This window comes from Apteryx rowi, unplaced genomic scaffold (assembly GCF_003343035.1).
Source record: "Apteryx rowi isolate R43461 unplaced genomic scaffold, aptRow1 scaffold_217, whole genome shotgun sequence".
Taxonomy (NCBI): domain Eukaryota; kingdom Metazoa; phylum Chordata; class Aves; order Apterygiformes; family Apterygidae; genus Apteryx; species Apteryx rowi.
In genome coordinates, this window is record NW_020448497.1 from 1,220,589 (window position 1) to 1,239,329 (window position 18,741).

Here is an 18,741-nt window from a genome sequence, read left to right on the forward strand (position 1 = left end):
TTCCCAACTTTGGGGGGGGGGGCACCTCCCGAGGAGGCGCCCCGCAGCCCCTGCCCCCGTCACAGCTTCCCCTCACACTGACCACAGCGGTGCAGCAGAGGAGGTGATGCCCGAGAGGTGCCGCGGTGCCCTGCCAGGGCTTGGCCCCCCAGCATGGAGGGACGTCTCCCACGGACGGCCGCAACACTCACCGCCAGCTCCCTGAGGCTCTGACGCCCGTCTCGCCCTTCGCTGTTGGAAATGACCGTCCCTCTGCTCCCGGTGTCCAGCCAGAGCTGATAACTCCGTGGCACCATGGCCTTCTACAGCTGCAGCATGCTGTGTGCAATAGCCAGGTCAAGGTAAAATATAGAACGCTTAATTTTTCACATATACTTCATGCTTGAACATTCCTTCCTGTTAGTTTTCATACTGAATTGTTATTAAATTATTAATTAAGCTAGGGGTGGTCACTCGTGCATATGAAAATGAGGCAGCTCTCCTGCTTCATAACACTACTTTAACACTCTATGTTAAGGGTGACTGGTGCTGTTCTGGTGTTTGATAGCATGCAAATTCAGGGCAAAACCAATGCTTTAAACTAGAGTAGACATGGCCCAAACTTCCACAAGAGATTAGCTGGCCAAACACGAGTAGTATTAAGTTTGATTTATGTAAAACACAAGGGCTTTCTGCAGTTGCTATAATCCGTATTAGTCTGTGAGGTCTTTTCATCCTGGTCCTTATACAAATAAGAGCTCAAATTATCTAACCATGTGTCTCTCTCCAGTGTTCAGCCTGTCTTCTCCAGCTGACAGCATGTTGCTGGCAGGGGGAGTATGGGAGACAGCAAATGCAGAGAGTCATTTTCGAAACACTTGGGAAAAAGATAATGTTTTGCTTTTTCTTAGTTTGCAACTGGTAAATTTTAGCCAATGCAATTGCTAGAAGGGCTTTCTAGAAGAGGTCTGAAGTCTTGAGTTACTCTTTTCAGAGAAAAGTTAATAACATGAGACAAATTCTCAGTATTTTGTCTTTTGCTGAAGAATCAGAACCTCAGGTACTGAAGGAATCGCAAGAGTAATTCCACAAGATTAATCTGGCACTAAGAGCATTAATTCATATGTAATGTTTAGTTAGCTCAGCCACAATGCACTGTCACTCGCTTAAATACTTTTCTAGTTTCAGAAGCTCCCATCTCCTTGTGCACTCCAGTTCTCCATATTCTCCTGCAGTTGCTTTTGTCCAGCTAGTGGATTCTCATTTAAACCGGACTTGCATAAGACACTCCAAAAACAAGCAGTCATTGCACCACACACAGCTGGGCACTGGCCTACCTCATTCAGGAACTAAAGTTGTGCGAACATTTCACACATCCGCTTACTTGCATCAGGAACTTCAAGATAAACCTCCGCCCAACCGAAGTACTGTAAACCAGGGCACTGAGCCTCTTAAAACTCCAACAAAACAAGGAATAGACACTGCTGTGGGAAAAAAGTCTTTACGCCAAAAAATTGTGGATGAACTGAAACATTACTACAATGGATTCCACTTGCTTTGGATCGACACTAAGGTTGCTGCCAGGATGCTATGGAGGCTGCTACATGGTCAGGTTCTCACTAGGAGAGAGAGACGAAGGGTAAGTGCCGGACACCTTTAATGCTAAAATGCATTAAGAGGCTTATTGTAACTAAAGAAATGCAACCCCTCATTTTCCAAGTTTCTTTAGAACAATTTTTTTGCACAATTGAATAATAATCCATGCTGTGCTCTTCTCTGTACAGTTGCTGAGAACTTGTGCAGATCTCTTCCGGCTGGTTCCTTTCCTGGTATTTGTCATTGTGCCCTTCATGGAATTTCTGTTACCTGTATTCTTGAAAATTTTCCCTGAAATGTTGCCCTCAACATTTGAGACAGAGTCAAAAAAGGTTTGTGTCCTTTTTGAAGACATTATGCACTCCATTGCATTGAGTTACAGACATTGAGCCACTAGCAGAGAAGGATAGTATCTAGCCAAAGTAATCCTCATCTTTGTGAATTTAAGACAATTATTAGATTGTTCTAGCCTCAAGTCAAACGTTTTGAAACATTAAAGTATATGTATTTATGAAAAATGCACAAGTCCTGTTGGTAGAATTAGCCTGGTATCTGGGAATGACACTGACATGTATTTTTGCTGTTCAGACCTGAAAAAGCATCAAGAGTAGCTTGACAATGGTAGTGATGAACAATTTGATTTCTAAATGAATCAAAACCTGTTGAATTTGGTACTGAAGTCTTGCTCTTCCCCAGAACCCCGCTCACTCCCACTTTTCAAGTGGAATTTCTAATTATATTTTATTTCCTAAATGCAGGAAGAAAAGCAAAAAAAGAGATTAAATGCAAAGCTGGAATTAGCAAAGTTCCTGCAGGAAACCATTGCAGAGATGGCCAAAAGGAACAAAGCAGATACAGGAGAAGGAAAACAATTCTCTTCCTATGTCCACCAGGTAAAATGGGCTGTTTGGGGGATGACAGCAGTCTATTAAGTGTATTGAGAATGGCAGCAGTGATATGTACCAGTTTTTTAGTGCTCTTGTTTGGGGCAGAGAATGTGGGATGTGTGTGGGGACTGGGGGAAGACTTGACAGCACAGAGATGTGCTGTCAGGTATTTGTAATTGATTAATTGTATACCCTCTTGCAGCTAATAGCTTAGTGAAACTATCTTTTGACCCAGTCTGTCAGAGATAACTATTCAGACAAGCATTTTCATCTTGGAACAACAGTTAAAGTTTTACCCTATGAAATCCTGAGTGGCCCCTCAAAGACACCTTTTTACTTTGGGCTTTTAACTATATCATTCTTTGTCTCCAGCAAGAGAAAGGAGTGCCAGTGTAAGAAATGGGAAGGGGCTCCTTAGAGGGAGAAGAGAGTTTGGAAACCATGATTCCATTTTAGTTTGAATGGCTTTTGGCYATGATGCCTCTGCTTTGTTGTTCAGATTCGTCACACTGGTCACCAGCCTAGTACCCAAGAGATTGTGCGCTTCTCCAAGCTCTTTGAGGATGAACTGACCCTGGAACACTTGGAACGGCCACAGTTGGTAGCCCTATGCAAATTGCTTGAGCTACAGCCCATCGGCACCAACAATCTGCTTCGCTTCCAACTTCTGCTGAGACTCAGGACTATCAAGACAGATGATGAGGTAGGTTTAAAATAGCACAGACACTGCTGAGATGGAATGCATGCTTCTTAGCTATCTGAAGTTCTGCCCTCTGAATCACAGATAAGCCATCTTACATAAAACATGTATCACTGCCCACACTCCATCCTGGGATGTGTGAAGTTTAATATTGGTGGGAGTGGGATTCTCCCAGTGAGAGATTCCAGAAAAAAACAGAATGAGAGTTCATCTCCCTGCCCCCTTGCTGCCTTTCGTGAACCCTAACAAGTATGCACTGCAGAGTATTGTTACTGTTTAGAATACCCTTATGTTTTTATTCTGGAGTCATACTAATTTGTAAAGTGAGATTCTAATTCTGTAATAAGTGCTGTGTGGGGAAAAAAACAAACAGGTTCTAACCAACTGAGCTCAATGTGAATTTATATGTTAGCTTATGAAGTGGCCTTCTCCAGGCTAAACAAACCCAGCTAAGAGGCAGTCTGCTTGCTGTTTTCAGCTAAGGGGATTTATTGAGAAAATGGAGCTGGACTTTGAAGTACCTAGCAAAAAGACAATAGGAAATGGTCGTAAGTTTCAGCAAGGAAAATTCCAACTTGATAATGAGGAGAAAAAATTGACACAGCATGTGGGTTAAAAAAAAAAAAAAAAAGGAACGGCTGCCCAGAGGAATCCTCATTCTTGAGGGAGACTCAAAACACAAGTGGAAAAGGCTGAGCAGTATGAAGCAAGTTTGAAGCTAACCCTGCTTTGAACAGGAGGCTGGACTGGGTACCTCCAGAAGTCCCTTCCAGCCTACATTCTGTGACTTTGTAAAAACTGTGATTTGAAATGGTGTTAAGAATCTTACTAGGATGTGGAAGAAAGACTAGAGAACTGCTAACTGCTAAGAAGTGGCCAGTTCTGAAAGGCATAGGCAACTACAGGTTCAGCTTTAAAGTGTGCAGTCTTGACAGTACTCAGGATTACCCACCTGCAGGCAAATTCAAACCTGTAGAATCATATGTAAAAGTGAAATCATTCTCATTAGTACTTCAGAAGTCAAGACCAAAGTTTTTCCACCTTCTGTAGCTGAAGACTGACAGCTTTCAAAGACAGAATAAATTATCCACAAAATCAATTCTGTCTTGTCTTTTTGTACTGCTATGACTTTATGTGCACTTATCTAAGCAGACATTTCTTTGGCCTCAAGCTTATCAAGTACATCAGGGTTTTGGCTTACTGTATGGCTAGACAGGAACATTCTTTTTCATTTCAGATGATTGCCAAGGAAGGAGTCAATGGCTTAAGTGTGTCTGAACTTCAGAGTGCATGCAGAGCTAGAGGAATGCGATCATTGGGTCTCTCGGCAGAACAACTGAAAGAACAGCTCAGACAGGCAAGTAGAGTCTGGTCTACTCTTGCTTGGCAAGGTTTCTTCTGGGACAGAATAGTGCGCAGTGTTCAGATCAAACAGGCACAGGTCTCACTGAGAATTCCTGCAAGTGTTTTTAGACTGATCCTGACCTGCATAGTTGAGCTTTAAAACATGAAATATCCAGATTATGCCATAGACTAAAGAGAAAACCAAAAGCATCAAGGTCTGGTAGAAACAGAATGAAGGAACAAAGATGTTTTAAGCTTCTAAAAGAGCCAAGACTTGTAATAGAGCCAACACTGGTCTTTTATAAGCATTCAAATTATGGATACTGATGTAGGTGCTATATTTTGGATAATCTGTAGAGAATTCAAAGTACTTAGTTTTCCTTGTTGGCTGTTCATGAGTAGTGATGTTGGTACCTCACTAGTGGCTTCAACTCTGGAAGCTTCCTCTACATTATCTGTTTCATACAGCATTCTTAGTTCTTCAAAACTATTTCTTCTCATTGTGGTAACTTAAAACTGCATTAGCCAAATCCAAAGTAACTTTAAGATATTTAAGGACAAGAAGTGCTATAAGTACAAAGTTTAAATGTATGTCTTAGAGCCAATATAAAATAACTTTTCTTTCTCTTTTCTTCTAATAGTGGCTAGATCTACATTTAAAAGAAAATGTTCCACCTTCTCTACTCCTGCTTTCCCGTGCCTTGTACTTGATAGATATAAAGCCACAATCTGTTCAGGTACCACAAAATAAGGTGAGTTGTTTGAATAAAGCTTTCAGGTTAATAGTTTAGAGATTTATACATTATGAAAAATGAAGCACTGAGATATATGAAACTTGTTCCTTGATCCTCAAAGTGGAAGAAGTCAACTGTACTGAGTTATGTATTCTTCCTTAGGTAGATGAAACTGCTGAAGAAGTCATGCCTTCTCTTCCTGAAGATCAAGAGACTCTAGTGGATTCTGCCCCCATTGTACAGGGAAGAAAGGTTAGAATATAACAGTCTACAAGTAGAAAAATGAATGTATAGTGCTGTGACCTTTGGGAAGAGCAAACCTTTCCAAAGTTTTTTGGGGGGGGGGGGGGGGAGGCAATGTGACACCATTGCACAGAGCGCATAAACAGTTTATATTCTTGCACTGTGTGCATGTTTTTGCCCCTGAGAGCCTCACAGTGACTGTCTTGACAAGGTAACAGGCGATGAAAAGGTAAAGAGGTCTGCTGTGGCACATCTAGTCCTACTTCTGGAAACAGCTGGTTATTCAGTGCCATGTTACTGGCTTCCAGCAGAACACTCACAAGCTTTTAAGTTGCTTTATTCACATAAAGCAAATAAAGTCAACTTCAATCCAGGTATATTTAGCTAACAGAAGCTGGTTAAAGGTGACTTGTTTTCAGCTCTCCTAGTGAACTTGGGCCTTTTTGTCCAGGACAAAAAGAGCCAAAATATCTGGATTAAGCCAAAGCTTACAATTCTGAATATAAGGCTGGGAAGAATTCATTAGTCCAAACTGATAGAAGGGAAATATTGTGTCAGCTGCAAGAAAGATTTCCAAATAGCTCTGTTGAGCAGTCTAGGAGAAATGATGGAAATGCTAGCATATAGCTTTCACAAACGTGCATTGCAGGGAACAGCCTTATTCAGATAGGGGAAGGGACTGCACAGGGTCTAGCTACAGCTTTGTTTTCTGATAGGGTTTTGTGACTTAAAACTCCTTTTTCCTTAAAGAATGAAGAATTTATATCTCAGTCATCAGAGAAACTGCCAGTCTCAGAAGTGTCAGTCAAGCCACCACCACGAGAGGTAAGATTTTCAAAATTCTTTGGCTTTTCAAAAGGAGATTTTTCTTCACACAACTTGTAGTCAAGCTGCAGAACTCTGTGCTACAAGATTTTGTGGATATTTAGTTCAGGGAGTGACTGGAGAAATTTATGGAAGAGAACCGCATCAAGGGTTGTTAAATACAAAAGGTACCACATATGGCTGAGGAAGACTCCAGTCGAATTGGGGAAGGTAGGGGAACATTCTGGGGAATTATCAGCATGTTCTGTTCATACTCTTCCCTAAGCATCTGCTTTTAACCACTGGGACAGACCAGCCTTCAGTCAGAACCAGAATGGTATTAAGTTCCCTTCTGAATCTTTAAAGACATTTCTGCAGTGAACTGCCTTTTTCCTGTATTGTTTTCTTTCAGTGAATATTTGATTTCAATTTAGCTGTTTACACATGGATCTAGGTGCCCACTTTAGAMAATTGGGAAAATGCTCTTTCACCCTGAAGAGCTTTGATCTTAGTCGACTGTTACTCTCTAGAACAACTTCCCATACTAAATGGAAGATACCTGCTTCAGAAAGTTTCAGATTTTAAGAAGCATTTATATTGGTACTGCCTAAAGTCTGCAGCTTTCTTTTACATCTAGACCAAAATGGAAGCATCTYGGAGCAACAAGGCCAGTGCCAATGGAGTTTAGCCTGAAGCCAACATGGACCRTCCAACATGAAGAGAAAAGCTTTCGTCTCTCCACCTCCTTAAAATAGAAGAGCAGTTTTCCAGGAGGCTGCTTTAAACACAAAGGTGTCAGTAGCCCTAAGGGGCCTCTCAGTCTGTTCCAAGCTTATTAGCAACTAGGCCATGCTACAGCTGTCTAGATGGAGCCAGCTTCTCATTTGTACTGCATCCCCTATGCCCATTTTAACTTATGTTGTAAATATGTAAATACTTATGTTACTGTCTGTGCTGTTACTTACTGAACAGGTGTACATGCTCTTAAACCTTAGGTAAGAAAGCTTTCCATTTTCATAAAGGCCTGGACACAGGATGAGCTAGGCAGGAGCTGCAGGAAAGCCCATTCTGCAGATTGAAATCCTGTTCAAGAGCTTAGCCCTGCAGCCAGGGCTTGCAGCTTTCACTGCTGCTGCAGCTTTACAGGCCTTGATCCTGGTTTGTATGGTTTAACCTATAACTAGTGCACAAAATGACCGTGTAAACTATTGCATTTAATGGTCACATTTGTACAAAGGAGATTAACCACTGCAAAGGAGAGGAGGACCAGCACTCTCCTCATTGGTGTGTTTGAACTTAACTGTTCAGAAAGACTTTACTGTTCTCCTCTTGCCTACCGAGCTTTAAGAGGACAGCTTCCACTCCACGAGCACTCAAACCCATCAATAACAGCTGCAGCAGGGGACCTGCCCAGGTGCAAAACACTTGCAGCAGAAGATTGAGACTTGCATTTTCCAGGATCCTGCTGGGTCACATGCTGGAGGGCAGCAACCTGGAGGTCCACACACATTTCCCAAGTCTGAGGTAAGACTTGGTTAAACCTTATCAGGCTCAAAACTATGCAGCAGCAAGTGCTCTCAGACTTAATACTTTATAAGTAATTCTTCATACATTCCAATGTTGACTGTTTTCTTGGTAAACTGTATATGAAAAGCTGTTTTTAAAATTTGTTAATTTTTGGACTTTGACCTRTGTAAATGTTCAAAAATTACTCACTTTATGGACATTAAACACTGATATTTATATTTACTGTAAAATTAAAGTTAGACTTGGTGCTAAGTAGAATGAAACATCTCTTTTAGAGGTCAGACAGCCTTTAGAACCGTCCAACCCCAAAAAGCCAGTCAGCTGATGGTCAGGTGTTATCAGCACTTTAAAATGTGTTACTTATTAGCAGTGCAGAAACAGCTTGCGGAAGACTTCCTATTGTATTGTGCTTTTTGGTTAGTATGCTTCTGTACCTGCATCTCTGCCTTGTTAGTACAAGCAGTATGCAGTGCTGAATATCTGTTTTTTTTTAACTGGTGGTTAGTAAACTAGAGCAATGTTATTTCAATAAATGCCCCATTGCTCAAGTGTCACTCCTGCCTCATTTTAGCATGGGTGTGGTGTTGCTAGTGGTCATTACTTTGCTGATGGGGATAGAATAGCCTTTGGCTACTTGTCTGTTTAGTAGAAAGCTTTGTCTCTGATAGCACTGACAGTTGTTATTATTTGAACAGAACCGACTTGTCTGCAGAGCCTGCTTCTTCTAGAAAAGCCTTTCCCCAAAGAGCTGAGGACAGGCCTCATTCAGTATAAGATTTYACTGTGTTGAACACTGAGGTCAGTAGTGTAGAAGTAAAAGAATGCAAGTGATTTCTGTATTACAGCTAGAACATGCAAATGGTCAGATGCAATTCCTGAACTCAAGACTAGTAGGAAGAGCTATGCTTTTACAGACAGGAGGAAAGTTAATCTATTTGATAACAAGCTCAGTGCAATGTCACACAGGGTTTCTTAAAGTGCAAGATGAGAGAAAGAGCTGTGAAATAAGCTTGAATAAGTTATTGCTGTAGATCCCAAGACAACTCCACTCAAGCAGTTCAGTCATGGAACTTCATTATCTCAAGTCACTTTTACTTAGAAGCTGCTGTGTCAATTCAGAAGCTGGAGTAATTGACTTGTGTGAGTGCTGCCTGGGAGCTAAGGCTGTAGTCAGAAGAGCAGGTACAATTACCAGAGGGTCGCTGCCACACAGCCAAGGTTTCAGATCTCCTGAGATTTGTTTGCAAATGGTGTTGCATAATTGCAGCTCAAGAGACATCTCTGTATGATGGGTACTTTAGCTCATACTAATCCAATTGGGGGGAACTGATCCCTGTCCCATAGTAGCAGATACATGCAAAAATTCCATTACCATTGATGATTTTTTTCCCAGCTCTGCTACACTGTCCCAAGCTCCCATTCTTTGCCAACAGTCAATAGTTTACATTACTATTATCAAGGGACATGTTTTTCTTGCACAATGCAAAGGGGCCATGTAGTAACTGGGCAATGCATCAGTCGCACAAATAAGTCTCAGCCAATGTTTTCTCTAAGCTGGAAACAACTGCTGATACCTAATCAAATGCAAGGCTGTGCCTGGCTCCTGTACCAGGCTCTGAGAGCTGCCCTCTCTGGCAGTTTCACATCAAGTAATTGGTGACCCATTACTCTTYGACTCTACAATAAGTCTTCAAACAGGGTGTGATGCAAGTCCTTAATAGGGAAGCTTGTGCATTTCCTTGTTTCTACAGAGCAGATGGTAAATTAAGGCTACTCATTCAGGTAGTAAACAGTGAATTGTGGTTGTGCTCTAATCACACAATATTGACATAATATCCCATAAGAGTGAAAATCAGTGGAGAAACAGTTACAGTGCTGTATGGAAAGTGTTGCTTCTCCTACTAATTCCCCCGTACCAGAAGAGCAGGCTAGCTAGCACTGCTTAGGCACATGGCCGCTCATCCCTGACAAAACTGAGCAGAAGTAGCAGATCCTCTCTCCCTGCCTGCAACTTCAGGAAGCACAGCTGCAGAAATGCTACTGCTCACAACTATGAGGGCTGCACCAGAAGTCCTTGTGCAAGAATGTGAATGAGAAAGGCTATTCTTGCAGTGTCTGGCAGTTCTCTTCACTGGCTTTGCTTGGGCCAGAGCCTCATATGGCTGCACGTTGCAAATACACCATATATTTAGTAAAGAATGAGTCTGAATGATTCATGGGCTTATTACATCATGGGATTGGCCTGTCCCATGAACAAGCTCCTACCCGAGCAGGATGCAGGAGTGGAGAAAGCCATGTCCATGCAGTGCCTGCGTAGCCAGTGCCACTTCCCACCAGTAGATAGCAGCAACGTTCAGTTTTTGTACAGAAGTGCCCCAAAGCAGGCTGCTGGAGGTTACTGACTTGTTTGGGAGCATCTCAGACTTAATCCTAAGCATGGTACTTGCCTACTTCCATCCTTGTAGCTGATGTATCCTGATCTTCGATGCCTTTATCTTCAGGTACTCCTGTAGCATAGGGCAGGGCTGTGAACTCATCATTAGAGATGGAGAACTAAGACTCCACAGGACTAGACACAGGGAGCTAGTGCCAAATGTAAGACTGCAAAAGCCTTTAAAAACAGATGTGGAGATCTTACACACCCTGGGTTTACATGATATTTATGAAGCCCTTTTAATTTAAGCAAGGATCCTATCTCCAGATATAGGTGACATTCAGCAAACAGCATTAAAGGGACTCAGATCCTGTAAAAACAAGTCATACTTGTGATTGCATTGAGATCTTGTTTGCTGTTTCTGCTGCTCCCCAGTTTCTGTGGCTACCTGAGCCAGCTTGGAAGGAAGACAAGCATGTGCATAGCATAGCACTATCCTCCAAACATAACCAACAGCCCTGCTGGGTTCAAGCTTCAGCTCCCCAAGCAACACGTAAAAGCCACATGTACAAGGCACACTGCTAGCTCTTTCTTATTTTAAGGAGCTGGCTGCAACCCTACAACAACAGAACAGCACATGAAGAGTCTGGCCCTTGCACGCAACCCTACAATAACAAGCCAATGTCTATGTCAGGGAAGACAAAGTTTGACTGAGAAATTGTTTTGATTTCCAGGGGCAATTAAGAGTCACAAGAGGAAACATTACCCAGAAATGCCCTCTTGACAGAGCCCTTCTGAAGGCAGCCATCATGGTTAAAGAATTTAAAATTCACAGAATAAGCCATTCATTAGCGCAGAATGTAATGAAGTGTTTTCAGCACCAACAGGACTTCAAAGGGTTCTGTTTTCTCCATGCCTGCAGTAACAGCTGAGCTTCAAAGCTCAGACCCTTCTGTTGTATCCAGACCAGCTCAAGCCAATAGCAGCAAATGAAGTTACTTGAACTTGCAAACTACATAGCTGGCCCCTTGTGAGTCCACATTTTGCAGTCCTGCCCGAGTGCTGTGCAGCTGAGCTTTCCGCAGGCAGAACAGCACTCTGCAGACACCAGGGTAGCACTGCCTGAGACCAGTCTCCCCCAAACCACATCTGCCTCTTCCACAAACATGAAGGGGAGAGTAACCAGCAGGAAGCTCCCAACCCAGCACCAGTGGAGCACATGTAAGTTCAAAACAGGGTTCCCCTAGGTTCCCACACGTGCGCATAAACACAGCAGCTGCTCTGCACAGTAGGACAGCTGTAACACATGAGAGGGAGGCTCTATAGCCTGCACAGGCAGCAGCCAGGTTCCCCTGCGCAGTGCCGCTCATGAGTGCAGGAGCCGTGCCCTGCTCCCGGCTTCCCAAACAAGCCCCTGCATAAATAACAAGAGCACAAAACCAGTGCTCCACTGCTCTTCTTTTAATTGCTCACCAGGCCTTACTTTATGTCAACCTTTAAGCTCATTGCTACTGTGTTTGTAGCCATTATTAAGAAATCTGTCTGATGCAACAAGTAAGACCAGAGGTTGTCCTCTGAACAGAAGAAATAGGCTCATCTCTTTCCTCTGCCATAAAACTGCATCCCACAGAGATCAATATTCTGGACACATAAACAGCTGAGCAGGACGAGGCTGTCAGTTGTTTAGGAGACAGGCTCTGGAACAGTAAGCTTTAAATCAGTACTAGTGCTCTGTTATAAATCTAGGTAAGTCATAGCCCACTTGCTTTCTAAGCCACAGGAGAGATTACAGGAAGAGGTGATTTACTATTCCATTGCAGCAGCAGCATGGATGAGTGTGGCTGTGTGCCTGGGCAGTGCTAGCTACACAGCTCTCCTGATAGGAGCTGTTAGGGAGAGTCASAGGAGCATAAAGGAGAGATTTTGGTGTCCTTGCTTTTGGAACTGTAGAATCAACATTTTCATGTTTTCCAGCCTACCCACAGAGAGACAGGAGTTACTTAAGGAAAGTTATCTGAGGTGCCTATGAATCACCTGACTCTGAGAACGAGGGCTTTAAGTAGAAACACATGTTTACAGTGTTCTGGTAAGACAAGGGGCAAGTACTGAGTTTCTCAACAGACAAGAAGAGTTAATAGCAGCACCAGTTAACAAGTAACTTTTCCAAAGAAATCTCCGCTTACAGCAGCTCAGCTGTTTAGGCAGATGCAGAAGTTACCAGCCAAATGGAGAAGGCACTTTTAAGACTATTTAACGACCTCAGCTATATAAAGACAAACCATTCCCTATAGAATAAGGAAAAAAAAACAAACACCACTGCTCAGCTCACCAGCTGGTATCCTGAGGTACTCTGAAGAGGGGCAGTCTGTAAAGGAGCTGTTAAAGGGCAGGAGCACTTTGCTGTTTCCTATTTGAGGGGGCATGCCCCATCAACACAAGGCGTACTGGGAATGCAGGTGCTATAAGAAGGTGGCCTTCCCTTAGCAGAAGCTTCTGCTAACTTGAGAAAGCATCTGAGGAGTGGGCAGGCTGTAGGGAATGAAGCTGGACTTTGATTTTAATATCTAAAATTTTTTCTGCAGGGACATGAGGGCAAATGCAAAACTCAAGAGGAAGGCAGAAAGTAATTAAGGAGCTTTAATAAGAGTTATCTGAAGGCAGGGTTTCTGTAGGATGATGGAGGGATTTCTATAGTGTCTAGGGGCTCCYCTCCCTACAGCAGAGGGTCTGACTRGGGAATGACAGCTTGCAATGTGCCACTGGCTCTGTGGTGTGCAGCACAAGCCCTGGACTGCACCATTCCTAGCTTGTCTACTCAAACTGACTCTTGTGGGCTCCTGGTCAGAACGCAGGGCAAGGATGGTAGTGCTAGGTGGTGAGCTCTGCTCTGGGAAACAGCATTTTTCCTATACAGAGGAGGACTGTATCTGGGCTAACAGAAATCTACTGACCTTGGGCAGGCACTGAAAGGGAGGCAATGCCAGCATCCCTGGGCATATGCAGTCTGAGAGCGGTTGGGATTGCCRGAGTAGACAGCTCCCATTTGAGGAATCCTCCTCAAAGGATTAGCAGTCCTGAGGGGACTTTACTGAGCTGTGAAAATGTGCAAGTCATGATAGCTAACAAATTAGGTCATCCAATCGAGTAGGAGTGCTATGCTSTGGGTGCTCCTGCCCCCAGAGAGGAAGGAGACCAAGAAGTGACTCTGTGCTACTTTTAATACACTTGGAGCAGAGTAAATGGTTTGCTTGGACTGTGCCTGTCTGAAGAGCCCAGCAGGTAGCTCTGCACCAGCTGCTGCCCCTGTGCCCGCAAGCCTGACCCACGGCTGAGCACATGCTGCCCCGCAATGTTATCAGGGCAGGCTGCTGTATGGGGCAGCGGAGGGTCTTTCGCATGCAGTACACCTGCTGGCTCATTTCGGAGCGTACAGCTGTGAACCCGTCTGCAGGCCTTTTCTCTTTACTGCATGCAGTGTAGATGTGGACGCTCCTTTCTCAGCATGCTCCGCGGCTCGGAAAACCAGAGCTCTGCCTGCTTCAGCCCTACAGAGTAACCTCGCTGAGCCGATGGACTGGCTTATTGAGCCCCTGTTTCTAGAGCAAATCCACTAGTTAAAAGCAATGATGCAAAAGCTTTTTTTCTACCTCCTCAGCCTTAAAGACCTTTCCACCCCAGACCTGAGAGCCAAGGGAAGTTGTTTTCTCATGTCGTGATGTAAATGGGAGATGGGAGTCAGCAGGGGAAGAATTAGCTCAGCCGGTTAGCGCTTCTGCTGGAGAGGGGCAAAGCCCCGTGCRGTTTTCCCAGGGCTGCGCTGACCCTGCTGGGCTCGTGGCAGCCGGATGCCCCCAGACCCTGGCGCTCTGCGGCACCCTCACGGCGGAGGCAGCGCGGCGAGGGGGGGATTCCCTCGGCCGCTGGGGCTCGCCGCTGCTCAGTGCGCTGTCGGGGCCCTGCCGAGGGACAAGCACAACGTTATTCTGGCAGCCTGCAAAGTTTTCAGGGCGCTGAAGATGTCGGAGTTGGATTTCAAATTGTTAGGTGCTTTTCCGGTTTTGCTGCAAGGAGTAGGCAGAAAATTACTGAGATAATACCCTTAATTTCCTGCAAATGGATAATGTTCCCTTGAAAGACTACTCTGATACTCTTTAAATACATCTTAAGAGAACATCTTATACCACATAATACAGGGTAATGAGAGAAGTCAGGTTCTCCAGTCGGTTGCTCAAGCCCTGTCTGCTCCAACTTCTGAACCTTGCTGAACTCTCCCTGGCAGTGGGTAGCAATTGGCTAGGAACGTTTAAGGTAAAACGATCAGATAATAGCTCCTTCAGCACTTGCTTTGCCAGCTTGTGTTGATCAGCTCAGAGAAGAGCAGCAGATCTGCCCAAAAGGTCCAGCTGACGGGGGCCATCGTGTGTTGTTCAGTGGATGCGTTCTGGCCTGGGCAACGGGTCTGCGTGTTCGGGTCAGGTGTCCACCCGGTTCTGCAGCCTTGCTTGAAGCTCACCCGCCACCACCATCCGCGCGTGCGGGGGCCCGGCAGAACGTATTTCCCCCGGGTGGCCTCTAGATCTAGGCGATCTTCCCCTCCCCACCACCGCATCGCCTGGGGACACGCTCCAGGCGGACAGGAGCGCCTCTGACGCCGCTCAGCTCCGGGTCTCAGCAGCTTCGCTGGGGGCTGCCACCAGAGCTGCGAGTGACCTGGTCTGCGTGCAGGGGCTGGTGGCTGCAGCACAGCTTGCCCGCAGGGCTCTGCTCCTGCCCTGGGCGATTTTTCTAGCTGTACGTGCCTGGCTAGAGTAGCCGTGGCGCCAGGACCTGCAAATTGCAGATTAATGTTCTGCCTTAGCATCAGGTTGCCCAAACGGAGTGAAAGAGCCACACAATGTCACGGTCTCCCTCCTGCCGCAGTGGGAGCACAGTGAGGACCCGTCCTCCGCCGGATTTGCAAGCATTGCAGTGATTAGCAATAATTAACACGGGAAGCAGCGGTTGGTCTCRCAGGGGAGGTTAGTTGTGCTCAGGATGTTACACAACCATTGCAGATCTCCTCGGGGGGCTCGGCTTGCATGGCCGCTTGCAGGTTGGATGCAGGGCGGCCTCCTTCGGACCCTCCGCGGGGAGCAGAGCACCCTCAGCACCCTCTTCCCACGTGTGCCCCATCCAGGGGGAACACCAGGACTGCATCCGGTGCCCAGCCGGGTGTCCGGCGCATCCYGCTCCCCTGGCTCCTCTCTGCCTCGAAAAGGCCGTGCCGGCAGGTGCGCGAGGGGTGACTTCTCATTTGCTTTCCTGCTGTTCTTTTAATTCAGAAAGATCTGGAAACCGGGGCTTGTTCTTCCCTGGTTTTGCAATGGTTGCCTGCCAGCTCTGGCTTTTGGCTTAAAAGTATCCGAGCAATAATAATAATAATAATAATAATAATAATAATAATAAATCCCCTTCTCCCAGAAGTGAGCTGGGCACTGGAGTTCAGCAGAGCTGAACAGAACCAAAGCACAGTCCTGGGGCGCTTGCAGGCCTGTGAACAAACTCATTTTCAGACCAAAAATCCCTCCCCCTCTCAGCTGCTTCTCCTCGGTCCTTGCAGTGCCGTTGTCGTCTCACTCATCCRTTAGTTACCGTGGAGTTTTCCAGGGAAGACAAAGCTCGACCTCCTAAGCTAACCCGGTGTGCAGCCTGCCCTGTTTTAGAGACAAGTCCCTCCCCAGGTTGGTGTACGTGCTGTAAAGCAGCGGAGAGGAGCTCTGGGCCAGGCTTTCCCTCTTTGCCGGGCACCCACGAGCAGGGCTGCATACGCCTGCGCCCAGCGGTGCTGGGGGAAGGCGGTGGGCGCCTTCCGGGGCTGCAGGGAGGCAGGTTCGGCTCCGGCGTTCCCAAGGGCATGCATCCCTAATGCCCGGTTCGGCTCCGCCGTGCCCTGGGGGGATGCACCTGTATGCCCGGTTCAGCTCCGGCGTTCCTGGAGGGATGCACCTGTATGCCTGGTTCAGGACTGGTGTTCCCGGGGTATGCACCTGTATGCCTGGTTCAGGACTGGTGTTCCCAGGGGATGCACCCGTATGCCTGGTTCRGGACTGGTGTTCCCGGGGGATGCACCTGTATGCCTGGCTTGGCACCGGCGTGCCTGGGACCGGCCCCCCCGCGGCTTGGGCGCCCCGCGAGCCAGCGCGGCTTCGTGGGCTCCCCTCACTAGACGGGCACAAGAGAGGCGAAAGTCAGCRTTTTCGCTACATGACCCACCGAGAGAGAGCGAAGGAAACCGAGCAGAGCCCCATAAAATACTGAATTCTGTTCTGCAACATCGGGCAAATTAAACCTTGCAGAGATCCGAGCCAGTGTGTGCTTTGGCTTGGGGAGAGCTTTTCCAGCCGCGCGGTGCCAAACACCTTTCAGCCCTCCCCTCGGCTCCCRGCGAGCCCGCTCCGTGCAGGGTTTATCCTTCCCCCGGGCATCCCCGGCGCTGTCGCTGCTCCCCGGGCCGGCGCAGGAGGGGCAGGAGGCCGGAGCCGGCAGCCAAGCGGGGTCGGGGTCGGCGCGACGCTCCCGGCCGGCCGGGGAAGTCGAGCTGCAGCCCAGCTGGCTTTTATGTGCTGGGGGGAGGCACTCAAACGCGTTACTGACCTCTTTCGTGGGGAGGAGGAGGTGGAAGCAGAGGGAACGCATTAAATTCCAGGCGCTGTGCTCAGCTCCCGCCCCCTTCCCCAGGCCCTACGGATGGGGCACGAGGGCTTTTATAGCCAGATCTAGGTGGGAAAGAGGGGAATATTGCAGAGTTGGCACTTGGTAAAACGACTCTTTTGGGTGGTAGCCCCGAGCCGGACTCCGGCTTTGCCCTGCACGCGGAGAACGGGCTGAACTCGGGCCGGCTCCRGCCCCGGGTGGCAGCACTGCCCGTGTTGCAGAGGGGCCGGACGGCACCGGAGCGCGGCCGGGGACGGGCTGCCCCRCGGGAACCGCGGTGCGGAAACCTCCTCCCTTCGCCCCCTAAGGGGCCAACCTGTCGTCGAGGCCCGGCCCCRAGGGATCGGCGATCCCCGTCGGCCGGTGGCGGGAAACGTCCCGCTGCCCCAGCCGTCCCCGTTTCCTGCGTCGGCCTCTCCCCCAGAAAGCCGCTGGTGAAAGATGCACTGGTCAGCACTTCTAGAGGAGATTAATATTCAGAGGGAAAAGCACTGATTTAGTGAGGCCCAAGTGCAACAAAGGCTGAGATTTATAGCTTTCTGTATTAGAGCATTACATTCCTAGCGGGCTTTCTGTCTCTGTTATAAATTTGTAATGAAGAAGACCGAGGCTTACTCCAGCTTAAAATAATGTAGAACAAGGGCTCGACAGCCAAACCTTGCAAGGAGGCGAACCAGGAGAGTTACAGGGTGCCGAGCAGCAGGAATTCCCCCGGGTTATCTGCCAGGGATATTCCCTTCCCTCCCCTGCTCGCCCTCGTGGCGCCCGTCGCCCGCACTGGCTGCACCGCTCCGGCCCGATCCCGATCCTGATCCCGATCCGTCACAGGATCCGTCCTGAGCCCTCTGCACAGTGGCAGGGCTTTGACGGGAGCGGGAATTATCTGCAGCTGCCCCGGTTCATAAGCRATGTTTTGTTTGGATGAAATCAAGCCGATCGTGGGTGTTTGACAGTGTCTGGTGTGCGGGCTGTCAGGGGGAGTGATGTACAGCAGGAGAGCCTCGCGGGGAGCCGTGCCAAGTTCCTGCTCCGGGAGGGCCCGAGCGGGCGGTGCGGCTCTCCGCCGCGTTCAGCGCGGGGCCGGGACGCCTGCCAGCACGCTGACGCCCGTCACATCCGCCGCAGGGCTTCGCGGCCCCTTCCGCGTCCCCGTCCCTCCGCCCCCGGCATCACCCGGCCACCGCGCTCGGCCGCTTCCAGGAGCGGCGAGGGCTTTGGGGAGATCCGCACGCCCGGCCGCAGGCTGCCTCCGCCGCAGCCGCGAGAGCATCCGGCTCCCGAGCATCGCTTAGGTTACCGGCAGCACTGAGCTCCCTGGGTGGCGTTGGGGACGGAGCGCCGGATCCTGGGCGCCAGAGCTGGCTGTGCCGTGTGGACCCGCCGCTGGGCTCCCGCACCGTGCCGTGCCATGCCGCGGGGCAGCAGGACGGGCGCCGCTCACGGCTCCCCCGTGGAAGGGGGCTCGGGGCGGCGGGCTGCGGGGCTGCGCATCGAGGTGGAACTGCAAGCGAGGTTTCCCGGCGTCGCTGGCAGCGAGACAAAGCGCAGCTCGGCGCTGAGYGGAGCAGCCGGGTCCTGGGCCGCGGCCAGGAGATCGTCTAGGTCCCGCGCAGCCGGAGGGCTTTAAAAGGAGAGAAAGAGGAAGGCTGGGAGAGACAAAAGGTGCCGTGCGAGCCAAGCGCGCGGCCGCGGGCCCCGTGCACGGGGCTCCGGCTCCCACRTTCGCCCCGGCTGCGCGGCGCAGCGCCCGTCCGCCCCCTCCATCCCCGCGGGGTTCCCGGAGCGAGGGGCGCCCCGGGCGTCTCCGCGCCGTCGGAGCGGTCCCCGGGAAGCCCGCGCAGCGCCGAGGGGACGTGCCGG

General features: G+C 48.4%; 1 protein-coding gene across 2 annotated transcripts in view; it reads left to right on the top strand.

Moving 5' to 3' along the window:
- LETM2 (leucine zipper and EF-hand containing transmembrane protein 2) overlaps positions 1–8,368 on the top strand; it is an 8,990-nt gene extending 622 nt beyond the window's left edge. The window contains exons 2-11 of one of the 2 annotated variants that reach the window (XM_026064483.1): positions 88–341; positions 1,162–1,618; positions 1,764–1,907; positions 2,334–2,468; positions 2,962–3,165; positions 4,400–4,519; positions 5,148–5,258; positions 5,403–5,492; positions 6,234–6,308; positions 6,925–8,368. In XM_026064483.1, coding sequence (XP_025920268.1) covers positions 295–341; positions 1,162–1,618; positions 1,764–1,907; positions 2,334–2,468; positions 2,962–3,165; positions 4,400–4,519; positions 5,148–5,258; positions 5,403–5,492; positions 6,234–6,308; positions 6,925–6,975 — 1,434 coding nt within the window. In that variant the 5' untranslated portion in view covers positions 88–294 and the 3' untranslated portion in view covers positions 6,976–8,368. Of the gene's footprint in view, positions 1–20; positions 342–1,161; positions 1,619–1,763; positions 1,908–2,333; positions 2,469–2,961; positions 3,166–4,399; positions 4,520–5,147; positions 5,259–5,402; positions 5,493–6,233; positions 6,309–6,924 lie in introns of those variants that run through there. The other variant, XM_026064484.1, reaches the window with a different exon arrangement.
- Positions 8,369–18,741: the final 10,373 nt, after the last annotated feature.